At 31.7% G+C, this 11,748-nt stretch overlaps 1 protein-coding gene across 1 annotated transcript in view; it reads left to right on the plus strand.

Moving 5' to 3' along the window:
* NBEA (neurobeachin) overlaps positions 1-11,748 on the plus strand; it is a 512,054-nt gene that overhangs the window by 210,231 nt on the left and 290,075 nt on the right. Inside the window, exon 37 of the mRNA XM_012723168.1 lies at positions 2,908-2,972. Coding sequence (XP_012578622.1) covers positions 2,908-2,972 — 65 coding nt within the window. The remainder of the gene's footprint in view (positions 1-2,907; positions 2,973-11,748) is intronic.

Genomic DNA, 11,748 nt, shown 5'->3' on the forward strand with positions numbered 1-11,748 from the left:
TATGTCTAGGTCTTTAATCCACTTCGAGTTGATTTTTGTGACTGGAGTGAGGCAGTGATCTAGTTTCATTTTTTTGCATGTAGCTTCCCAGTTTTCCACTTGGGAAGTTTTAAAGTAATACCAATACCTATCTCCCATCCTTAGAAATTAGTTGATATAACTGGTATTTTTTTTTTAAACAACTTCTCTGTCGGTTCTTTTGTTTGGCCAGAATTTGAGAACCATAGACTTAAGTGATAGCACCATACATTGGGGGGAATTAAATTTATTTCATCAGCAAAAATACCATGATGTTTATATAAAAATGCTAGATACTTGACTTTTACTAGTTATACAGTTAAAAAGAGTTCTTTCCTTTCATTAAGGAATTTTTAACCTAGTGGGTAGACATACTCATCTATTAGATTACTACAAAATTATGTTTCAGAGGAAACAGTCTATGATTGCTGAAAGTAATATTAACGTTAAGAAATTAGTGATCTAGGTTTTTGTCCCATTTCCCATAAAATTATTATTACTTTTGTATATTTTTCTATTTACTACTGTGCTGGAATGAACTCTGAAATATTGCCTTTCGCATAGAAGTAAGATCTAAAAAGGCATCAGTAGCTGCAGATAACCAAAGGAGAATCATGTCTTATGTTTTTTTCTAAAAGGTTGCTTGCCTTCACATCCCTTTTTTTCTTACACTTCAGCATTTTTACTAATTTGACCATGTACCATATTTTACCAAAAATGTAAAGAAATGGGTTTCTTAAAGATGCCCGAAATTGATTATTTATGTGCCTTTATAACTGCTGTTCAGAAATTATTAAACAAACTTGCATAAACACCTACATATTGAGAGATTAATTTAAGTCCAGTCCTAAAGCCCATAAACACCTAGTGAAAAATTATTTTAAAATTTTCTAGTTTTAGTGCTGTTGTATGATTAAGATGAAATGGATAGTCAAGAAGAGATGGGGGTTTGACACAAACTGTATCACATTCCACCCACCATAAGCACAGACATCTTGTGCTCTTATGTTTTGAAATGAATGTTTACTATATTTTTATATTTCTTGTCATTTGAAATCAAGTTTCTTGACTTTTATTCCTCTTTCTCAGTAGAGAAGTGAATATGTATCTACAGGAACCAATATTTACTGCCTGAGGCTTTCTATCATAACACTATTTTTAAAATAAAAACATTTTATTTTTTGTCTAAATGTGTTACTGTGATAATATTAATCCACAACTCCTATATGATTTAGAGTTGCAACTTTGCATTCCATCAGATATGTGTCGCCATACCCACCACCAGTATAACACCATTCTCCATCACAGGCCACAGCCTCTCCCATCTTTGCTGCCTACCCACCCCCAACTTCCCTTAGGTAATCTCAATTCTGCACACAGATTTCTAGCATTTGTTGTGGTTTTTGTTAAGTCCTCCTAAATATCAGCTTGGGTCCTCTTAAATCTGCTGCTATTTCAATTTACTCAAAAATGACAAATTACTGATAACACATTTAACTTTTAGATTAAGATCTCATGGTTGTACACTTTCATTGATTTATTAAATTTTAAACACTGATATCCTTAGCTCACTGATATCCTTGTGTTAGTTATTATCTTGACAATTTTATTCACATTACATGTTTATACTAATAAGAAAGCTTTGGTATACAAATATGAAGAAATCATATTTAGGAAGTGATCTGGACGAATCTGTTCTTCAATGTGCCGCAGTTTTTGTTGTATAAGAAGTCATTTTCTTTTAAAGCTATAATATATTAAACATGAAGTATTCCTGGAAAAAAAAACAACAACCTGTACTGTTTATATGATTTTGTTTCACAATAGATATGGGATATAAAATTGACATGAAAAATTTGAAGATGGTGTTATTAAGATATTTTGTGAGAATGTAGCATTCCCTCTAATTGTTGTAGACAGAAAGATTTAAACATTTATGTAAGCTATGTATGATGCAATAACAGTTTTGTCAAATGAATACATTTTAGTTAAAGTTTATGATAGCTAGAATACAAGAAGTTAGCTAAAAACAGAGTTATTTTGTGCTTTTATATGATCATTATTATCCCCAAGCCATTGTGCTTCTATTCCCCTGTGTTGGTCTGTCTTCTGGGGAAAGGTAGGTTTATGATTTTTTCCTATAATCTGTCACATATTAAGCTAGATCAGATAATAATAACACACCAGATATACTTAATTTGAGTGAACGCAGTTTATTCCTGGCATGTTTGTAAAGCTTTCAGGGTAAACATGGTTAGGAGAAAGTGAATGTTAGGAGCAGAGCATGTTTCTTCTATAGTTGAATTTGTGGTCAGGACCTTTGTGAGGCCAGAATAGTAAGGCAGGAAAATCAAGTAGGAGGGGCTTACATAGATGGGTCACATGATGATCCGTAAGAATTTTTTTAAAATAAGGTTGAGTTATTTTATTTAATTGTAATATTGTTTTCAGTCATGTGAACTACTCATGTAAATAGAATTATTCATTTTCAAATCACTAGAAGTGCATTATTTATATTTCTGATTTTCACATGATTATCTCAATGAAAATTCTCTATAGATTTCTACCCCAAACATTTCTAATTCTTGTATAGTTACATCATCAATTGTTTGGTTCCCTGGAAGGAAGTTTTGTGCTGAAATACCCTCTGTTCTTGTGATTTTTACTTTCCATCTCAATCTACATCAAGCATGAAATTTACTCAGAATTCAAAATTACCTTCTAAGCTAAGTAATGCGGGACTGCTTTTCAGTATTTGATTTCTTAAAAGAAGTTATAAAACATTTAAAAAGAATGTTATGTTGAGGTTAACAACATGCTCCTTAGACCAGATGTTACTTTCATTTACATGTTCATTTTTCTTATATTTCACTTGGTTTCTCCTTTTAGGAATGGCAAAATTCCATTCAGAAGAATGCAGGACTTGCATTTATTGAACTCATCAATGAAGGAAGGTAATTCACCTTACCATTTATAGACAACAAGTCAAGTATAGTTTATTCCACTGGGCCACTGCTTCTTTCCTGCCATCTGTTCCTAAAATGTATAAGAAAATATATTTAAGTTAAATCATTTATAGCACAGGTACTGGACTTTAAAGGAACAAAGTTTAAATATAAGACATACTTAATAGGGGGAGAAAAAGGCCTGTATGGAATAAATGGACATAGTTTACAAGATCTTATGAGATTTTAGCCACATTTAACTAAGTCAGTGAAGTTGTTTTACACAGATCAAGTGAACCCAATCTGCAGGCCCATCTGCCACTCCATCTGTTTTCAGTGCCATGCTTCATGTATGCTCCCTTAGCCTGTCTCAGTCATGTAAAATAGTTTTATCTATGCTATGTTCTCTGGTGTACAGTGGAAAATGTAAAGGATGTAAATACAGAACGTCTAGCCATCCATTAGGAATTTATAAATATATCAATGGTAAAATGATATTATGACTAAAATTATGTTTGAGTCCACTACTGGATCGCTTGTTGACAATCATTTTTTTCACCACTTTGACATCTATAGCTCTGTGGACCTGGGCCCTACAACCTTTACAATTGAATTTCTTATATGGTGTATTCTTTGAAAGATGATGACTGGATATTTAATATAACGTGTGTTTTACTTCAAAACACATTTAATTAAATTGATAAGGTAATGATATTCATTGTATATGAAAGTTACCATGGAAGGTATCATAAAAGAATACTTTATAAAACATTCAAGTGTTACATATAGATATTTTTTAAAAATTAACAAATTTAGTTCAGTGCTCTTTTCCAGCAAATATTCTGAAAAATAGCTTGTTTTTGTAAGTTTACTTTATTGCATATTTTCATGCAGATATTCCAAACTGAATTATTTTAAATCATGATAATGTAACTCCAATAGTTAAAATAAGTTTTGAAAGAAAACTTTAGTTTTCTTTTACAGTTTATTTAATACTTTTATATAATAATGTTATTTCTTATAAATTTCTATTATGTTAAGAATTGATATTACTATCTATCTTTAAGTGATAAAAAAAATAGGGAAAAATTGCCTAAACTACAATCATATGTTATAGAAATCTCTACATTTTTTTTTTTAAAGATTTATTTATTTGTGCATACAGAACTGGGGTACAGGCCAGAGGCTCAGGGACGGTGAGAAGCTTCACCAGAGACAGAGTGGGGAGCAGAACAGGCAGATCTACCAAGTACACTGCTGAGGGAAGCAGCGGGCGGGTCAGGAGAGGTCTGGCTCGCCATGTGGTCTCCTCCCGGCAGGCGGCAGGCGGGAATCGAACTCATGCGGAAGTGGCTTCAGATTCTCAGTGCTGTGCTTTAACCCGCTGCGCCACCAGGGAGGGCCGAAATCTCTACATTTTTATGTGTGTGTGTATGTATATGTGTCTTTCTAGATATGTGTTATATATACAATACATATACATACACATACACACTAAACTTGCATCCATCCTCAAAGTTAACTCAAAATCACAGACCTAAGTGTAGAATGGAAATCTCTAAAACTTTTAGAAAATAATATAGGCTAAAATCTATATAACTTTGGGTTTAGTGATGCATACTCAAAAGATATGATACATGAAAAAGAAAAGAACTGAGAATTTGGAGATTATTAATTTAAATGTTATACTCTATGTAAAATACTGTGAAGAGAATAAAAAAACAATTCACAGAGTAAGAAAATATATTTTCTAGCAACACATGTGATACAGGAATGTTGTCCAAAATATACAAAGAACTCTCAAATTCCAGCAATAATTTGTTAAACAAACTGGCTTAAAAAAATAGATCAAAGTCTATAACAGATACTTCCCCAAAGATGATATACAAATGGTAAATACAAGTAACAAAATATGCTCCACATCATGTACACTCAGGGCAATAGAAATTAAAACAAGGGGATACCATTACAAGCTTATTAGAATGAACAAAATCTAGAACAGTGACAACGCCAAATGTGAGCAAGGTTGTAGAACAATAGGGATTCTCATTCATTGCTGGCAAAAATGCAAAATGGCATGGCTTCTTTGAAAGACAGTTAGCAGTTTCTATAAAACTGAACAAAAGCTTACCATAGGATCTGGCAGTTTTATTCGTTGGCATCTTCTCAAAGGAGTTGTATGGACATAAACTTAAGTTGTTTATGGCCATACAAAAACCTGCATGTGGATGTTTATAGCAGCTTTATTCTTAACTCTAGAACCTGGAATCAACCAAGCTGTCCTTTAGTAGGATAATGGATAAATAAACAACCGTTCATTTATATGCTTTATCCGACAGGGAAATATTTATATTTGTTTTTTAGTGGTAATACGAAATGAACTATGAAGCCATAGGAGTATATGAAGTAACTTTGATTATATATTACAGAATCCAAGAATTCAATTTGAAAATAACAGTTTTGAGGCGGTGGGAGTAAGGGAAAGAAGTACTGTGTACACAGAGAACAGAGGGTTTATAGGGCAGTGAATATACTCTGTGTGATAGTATAGTGTTAGATATATTTGTCCAAGTCTATGGAATAGACAGCATCCATATTGAACCCTAATATAAACTATGGATTTGAATCCTTTGCTCAAGTTTGACATGAACCTAAATTTCATTTAAATAAGTAGTCTAATAAAAAAAAAATGTAGGTTCCCTAAAGTACATTCAAGCAGAATCCACTGCTTGAGAACTAGGATATGATTAAAACATAAATAGGTGAAACACATACACAAAAATAGATAAAGACATAACATTCTGGGCCAGGAATATAATGTAGTACAAAAGGCTGAAGGCAAAAGATAGCAACACAATGCTGGAAAGCTATTTTCAGCCAGCCAGCAGCTATGGTGTGTTTGTTAGTAGCCAGCCACAAAGAGGCAATGGTTATTTACAAAGGTCATGCCATTAAGGAATATTTGTAATCTATGTTAAGGTGTTACTGAAGAAGTTTAGGTGTGATTCACATTGTGACAAATGGATTCCAGGGACTCAAAACTAAAGCAGAATTACAAATTTGACATTTCAGCAATCTGTTGAAGATGATGGTGTCATAGACTAACCATGGACAAATTTGAGATACCTTTTGGAAGTAAAAGCCTTAGTATTTTTGATAGGTTAGATGGTAGAGAGGAAAGGAAGACTCAGAGACAACTTGAATTTTGGCTTTAGTTAAGTAGATGAGTTATACTATAAATTTAGTTTCTTAGAACAATGTAGAAGGAGGAGCATGAACTGGATAAAATATGTTTTCTCTTTTAGTTATACTGAATTTAAAATTCCTGTAAAATATTCAAGTGAACAGCTTGAATAGGAATTATGATATCTGGATCTCTAAGGCTCCAAAAAGGCAACTGGCACAGAGATTTATACTTAGGTACCCTCAGCTTTTATGTGGTAGATAATAAATAAGTATAAAGATGTGACACTCAGGGGAGTATAAAATGAATCCTGACATTTGTGCTAGAAGTCCTCTTACCCACATCTTTATGTGATTGTCTGTTTCCTATCACTTAGGAATCAGTTTAATGCCGCCCTTGCAGAGGGGCTTCTCTCATCATCTTACTGAGTTGTCACACCTCTGTCACTCTTTTAACATTTAATATTCCCTCAAATTACCTTGTCTGTTTAAGTCTTTGTTGACCACTAAGATGTACTTTTATTAAAAACTCCTATCTTATTTACTTAGTCCAAATATGTAGCAAAAGAATGATGAAAAAAATTGACGAGTGAGTGTTTGAGAAGAATAGTCAACAAGAGAATTTTTAAGTAAGCATTAAAGGGATCTGAAACACTGGCTTTAGTCACAAGAGAGTTGTGTTGATTCGTCCAATCTTATTATACTAGAGAGTACTTGTGTGCTAAGATTCTGTGTTCAGGCTCAGCTGCTATTTTATAGAGTGTAAGGTCTATTGGAGACAACAGTCTTAGTTAAAATAATTACAGGTTAATAAATGCAGCAAAATGCATGTAAAAGATGTTATGGGAACAGATAATTGAGGGAAGTAATTTTGAGAAAGAACTTATTTGACTAGAATACTGAGAACAGGAGCCAAAGGAGTAAGTGTGTGATGAATAGACAGAAAGTACATAAGAAATTTGTGCACATGGAAAGGGATTGCTGCAGGCATGGATAAAGCTTTGAATTTTAAAAATGGTGGTATGGGTACTTTTTAGAATGAAGGGCTTGCATGTTTTTTTAAAATGTTAATGGGGGGAAAAAAACACACCACAACGGAAAGAAAGAAACAGTGATTACTTTATTGAAAGAGTAAAGTCTGTGAGACATGAAACTGAGGCACAGAGATTGGTCTTGTGGAAAACACTAAGAAGGATCCAGATACTTAAATTGTTGACAGGATTCAGAGTGGTCTTTTATGTGGCCTTCTATTTTCTCTTTGAAGTGACAGGAACATTTACTAAGAATGGATGAAATTCTGGTAGTGGCGCATCATATTTGAAAATTGGAGAAAAGATAACCACTGTAGAGAAATGCAAGGAAAAAAAAAAAAAGGCAACCTAGGGTGTTTACTGGAATGTTGGGTGATTTAGCTAAGTTGTGCTCTCTTTGATGCTGTAATAGTTTCCCCAGTAGTTCACAACACAAAGATGGACATTTGCTTTAAGACATCCATTTCTCTTTCTTTAGTGAAAAAAATATATATTTTTTCACTGAGTTCTATCCTAACTGCTTCCTAAATCTGCTCAGGTACCTTCCTATATTCTCATAGCACCTTCCATTTTCCCTGGTTTATATTTATTATATACTTACTGTCATTCCTATTTACTTATAGTTTATTTATATGGCTGTTTCCAAAGTTACTTTATAACATGTAGTATAGTTACATTTTTTTGTACTAAATTTAAATTCCAGTTCTCCCATTAATAAACTCTTCTTCTGCTCTAGGAATGTAACAATCTCCATCTAACATTGTATTACACTTACAGAATATTTTGACATTCTCCTTACCTAGTTTCTCTGAAGGTTGGAACTAATATACTTGATAATTACTACAATTGCTACAATGCAGACTCTTAAAATTAAAGGTTTTTTGTTATGATTTGTAGTATGAATTAAGTATTTTCTGACTCTCACCTTTTGTTTGGTTCATTTCCTATTTCATTTAGAACAATATCACATTTACATAGTTAGCATATAGACATGTTTAAAAAAATAATCCTTTTGTTTGTGTGACTTCTGTTTATTGATGCCTACTCTGTTAAGCCCAAACTTTATACTTTATAACCACATTCTGTCTTATTTGTGTGAATGTGTAGCATTTTTCTGCTGGCTTAAAATGAAAGATAAAAAGCACTTCCTCAATTGTTAAAATATCAGTTTTTAATTTGTCCTTGTGGGAAAGAAGATAAAAATCTTTAAGTGGAAATTGTTATAAATGTTTATCCTACTTAACAGCTACACTCATGAATATAATTCATCAATCATAGCTGGTGAAAGCAATTGTGCAGTTGTCTGCAATTAACAGGACAAAAACAGTTGATGAATGTGCAACTGAATTAAAGTACTCCCTAGGACAGGCTGAAATTATAAACTGGATCATTTAAAGGAATCTAACAAAGGATCTTTATAATTAAAACAAAGCAAGGTTAATGGGATGTAAAATTGCCTATAATATCTTAGCAATAATAATTTGATTTTAAATTATTAAAATATGAATTGAACTACAAAGCAAATAGGAAAGACTTTTTTAAATTGTGTAATTTGAATGAACTTTTGAAATAAATTAATCATATTCCTAGAAAACCTTTATCACTCTTTTGAAAGCATATAGGATATAATTAATTAATGGATATTCATACAAAAACAGTCTATAGTCTTGTTTCACAATGAATTTTAAATGAGCTTTACAAATAGGAAAATATATAACTTGCATTTCTTAGGTTTGTCAGAAGAAAAGCAGATTGCAGCCATATAATTCTTTTATTATAAAGACTCAATATAAATGTGTCCTTTAACAAATGCTATTTAATAATTAGCAAATAAGTTTTAGTTTGCTTGAGTTTGTTTCATGTCTTTGAGTTAGCAAAAACTGTTTTAAAAATAGTAACTTCCAAAACTGTAGGATAAGAAACTATTTTCTTAGAGTTGAGACTAGTTTAATTTCAAACTAAAAATCCCTAACACAAAGAAACTTTTCTCCATATTTTCTCATATAAAAACTAATTACGCATTTTTCTATGAATCTGTTACTCATTTTCATCATATAATAAGTTACTAAGTATGCTATTTTGTGAATGAATGACAAAAAATCTTGTGCCTTTACCGATTACATTATATAGATCTTCAATAATTGTTAATTTATAGAATTAAGACATCGGTGCAAAAGTAAAATGATATTGATTGAAAAGAAAAATAAAAAAGTCCCATCTATAAATGGAACTAAATCTCAAGTGGTAGAGAAATATGTTTCAGAATGAAGTGATCATAAATTTCATTTAATTATATTTTTAACCAAGTTTAACATTAGGTCTATGTGCATATGTTTAGTTTTTGTTCCCTGAGAAGTATTTATATATACTTTCCTGTGAGACATTATTTTTTTAACTTAAGAGAAATTCAAGTAATATTAATCTGTAAAAATAGAGAGAACTTGAGTTTCTTTATATTAAAAATCAAAAATGCTGTTTTATGTGAAGGGGACCTTATTTTTGTTTGTTTAATATCTGTGCCATAATTTTCTTTTTGTTTTCCAGTTGTTTCTTTTTAAAGATTTATTTTATTTACGTACAGAACTGGGCTACAGGCCAGAGGTGAGGAGCGGTGAGAGGATTCACCAGAGACAGAGTGGGGGAGGAGAATAGGCAGATTGACGAAGTACACTACGAGGGGAGCAGCAGGTGGGTCAGGAGAGATGTGCTGTGCCATGTGGGTCACCTCTGGGGCAGGGATCGAACTCATGTTGAAGTGGCTTTAGTTTCTTAGGGCTGTGAACCACCAGGGTGAGGGCCCAGTTTTCTTATTTTTTATTTGTTAGGGACATATTTTTTTGTTGTTGTTCTTAGCTTGATTGCAAGAACATGCCAGTTAAGACATCAGCTGTTCAATGTCTTTATTTAATTTTCAGCCATTCTTTGTATAAAATTGAATGCATCAACAGCCAAGAGAAGAGGCAAAAGAGCTGGTATGTGTGACTGGTGTGTTCTTTAAATAACAGATGCAGGTCAACAGGAACTTATAGGTTGCAGAAAGGGCTATGCTAACATAAAGGTATTTTGTAGGATGTGACCAGTCTGAGATGTAATAAAGGTGAGAGGTGAAGGAATAGAACAGGCAAAAAGGTAAAGTAAGAATATAGTTATGGCCTGAGCTGAGGAATTGGAGCAGTGAGTTATAGGCTGATTAGTTGTCTTGTTGGTAATATGAGAAGACTGTGTAATTTTTACTGCTGAATTATTATTGCATAGACTAACATTTACAAAATCAAAGTATTTCTTTTGTAAGATGTATTTCATAAGTATCACAATTCAAACTGGGAAAGGATTAAGAAAAAAAATTAATTACAAAGGTAATATAACATCTATATAGATGTTTCTGAACTTCTTAATATCCCTATAATTATAAGATATGAAGAAAACCATGAAAAACACTCATAAAATTCTCATTAATCAGTGATGCAAATATGTATTTCATGAGATCTTCATTTCCAAGTAATTTTATAATTGAGTATTAAAATTTAAATGCAGAAAAAAATAAACAGTTTAAAATGTCACAGGTAGTACATGCCTAAGTACAAATAAAGGGTGCCAAAAAATATATAAATATTTTAGAGAATGATCTGTTCCAATGGAGAGTAGTAATTACAGGAGTCATCTTTTAGGACTGAGGCCCTAAACAAGTATAGGCAGGCAGCAGCAATCAAAAAATTACATATATCAATCCTAGTTGCTCATGTATGTGAAAATTAAGAAATAGAACAAAAGAAATTATCTTTACTCTTTATTATCTAATAAAAATTAATGTGTCCATAATTTTACTTATAAAATTATGGTCTTTGAGGTTTTTGTTATTTAAATAATAAAAGTCTTCCTGAATTTTAAGTGATGGCCTGATTTACTTAATTAGTACTGATGATAGTGTTTATAGCATTATTTCTATATCATGTAATTTTAAAAAGCATTATTCATACTCATGTAATTTTAAAAAGCATTATTCATACTCATGAATCAGACTTCCAAACAAATTATACTGAAGTGTAGATTTCTTTCATTTCTATCAATAGTGTTAAAAAACAATGGACTTACTTAAGAATGGAGCTGACATTAACAACATATTTAAATATTTATACTGAACATTTAAGGCAAGAACAATACCAATATACTTGAAGTCTCCAAGTTTGAAGAATAGCTAATACCTTTACAGGTCATTTTATGAGACCTTATCACCCTGTATCACCAAAAGTATTACCAAAATGAAATTACAAGCCAAAACTCAACATAAACCTAGGTACAATAGTCCCTAATATACTTGACCAATCAAATATGGCAAAATATCAAATAATTTTATCAGAAGAGGTATTCATGTAAATAAATAATGCAAAGTTGTTTTAATATTAAAAGAATTCATCATGATATACCATACTAGTTAATAGACTAAAAAATAAAAATTATGAATATTTTATTAAATGTAGGAAAAACATTTGAAAGATTCAGCATCTACTCATGATAAAAGCTCTCATTAAACTAGTTCACTGTGCTAACTGGAATATATGTGTGTATATATA

Source organism: Condylura cristata, unplaced genomic scaffold (genome assembly GCF_000260355.1).
Source record: "Condylura cristata isolate star-nosed mole 26May11 unplaced genomic scaffold, ConCri1.0 scaffold00010, whole genome shotgun sequence".
In the NCBI taxonomy this organism is placed as follows: Eukaryota; Metazoa; Chordata; class Mammalia; order Eulipotyphla; family Talpidae; genus Condylura; species Condylura cristata.